This window comes from Arachis ipaensis, chromosome B08 (assembly GCF_000816755.2).
Source record: "Arachis ipaensis cultivar K30076 chromosome B08, Araip1.1, whole genome shotgun sequence".
NCBI lineage: Eukaryota > Viridiplantae > Streptophyta > Magnoliopsida > Fabales > Fabaceae > Arachis > Arachis ipaensis.
The window spans coordinates 96428766-96429744 of record NC_029792.2 but is presented as its reverse complement, the minus strand read 5'-3'; the positions used below and the strand labels follow the sequence as shown (position 1 = coordinate 96429744).

The 979-nt window shown below is 34.6% G+C and overlaps 1 protein-coding gene across 4 annotated transcripts in view; it reads left to right on the top strand.

Annotated features, from left to right (window-relative positions):
* LOC107613545 (lipase) overlaps positions 1–979 on the top strand; it is a 5361-nt gene continuing 4382 nt past the window's right edge. The window contains exons 1-3 of one of the 4 annotated variants that reach the window (XM_016315593.1): positions 1–32; positions 70–141; positions 760–857. In XM_016315593.1, the coding sequence (XP_016171079.1) occupies positions 791–857 (67 nt within the window). In that variant the 5' untranslated portion in view covers positions 1–32; positions 70–141; positions 760–790. Of the gene's footprint in view, positions 142–759; positions 858–979 lie in introns of all 4 variants that reach the window. The other 3 variants (XM_021109589.1, XM_021109587.1, XM_021109588.1) reach the window with 3 other exon arrangements.

The window sequence follows — 979 nt, the reverse complement described above, 5'->3', positions numbered from 1 at the left end:
TCTCTGCTTCTGTCTCCTTCCTGTCCCTCTCACCGCTCTCTCTGATTCTCTCCGTCTGGTCCTTCGCCGCCGGTCTCTGGTTGTCTCTGCTCCTACTGTTCTGTTTCGTGTCCCTCGCAGCCGGTCCTTCCTCCCGTGTTTGTATGTATATAAATTGTTTGATTTAGTGTTAAATTTTGTATTTAATTGTTAAATTTTGTAGTTAATTGTTCATTGTTGAGGAAAGAATGTTCTAGATTTCTAGAGGAGAACATGTTTGAAAAATGACCTTGTGATTGGGAATTTTTATTTGGACTGGTTGGAACAGATGCTGAGAATTTTTTAAGTTTATATGAAGATGAATGAAGTGAATGAATCAGGGTGGCGCATGAAAATGCTCAATAAACAGAGATAAATGAGCAGATCAGTGTTAAATTCTGTTAATTTGATTTGGTACTTCGAGTGATTACATCTAATGCTTTATTTTGCTAAATCAGTGATGAATGAAGCACTCAACCTGCGCTTAACCCTATTTTAATTTGTACAATTGTTCTTTTGAGTGGCCTAAGACTTAAACTAGAAACAATTTTTGCTCTGGGAGAAATTTGATGAATGAGCCATCTCTTGTATATATGTACCTTAGTATATAAAATACCGAGTGCCAAATCCGTCTTTTCCCTAACTCTGTTAAGGCACAGTTTTTGAAATCATCGATGCTTACTTGTTGAAATATGGTTTTATGTTGTTTTACCTTTTCTTACTCTTTCTTTTGGTTGTCAGCTGATTGTTTTGTATTTCAATTACAGACAAGATGAAGAAAACATGGTGGTTGATATTGGTTACGTTTTTATGCTTGCTTAGCTCATCTAATGGTAGAGGTAAGAGTCTAAATTTTCCATTCAATATTATTGCTACTTTTGTTGGTAAATGGAAGAGAGGGTGAGGAATCCCTCTTGTAACATTATTATTATTATTATTATTATTATTATTATTATTATTA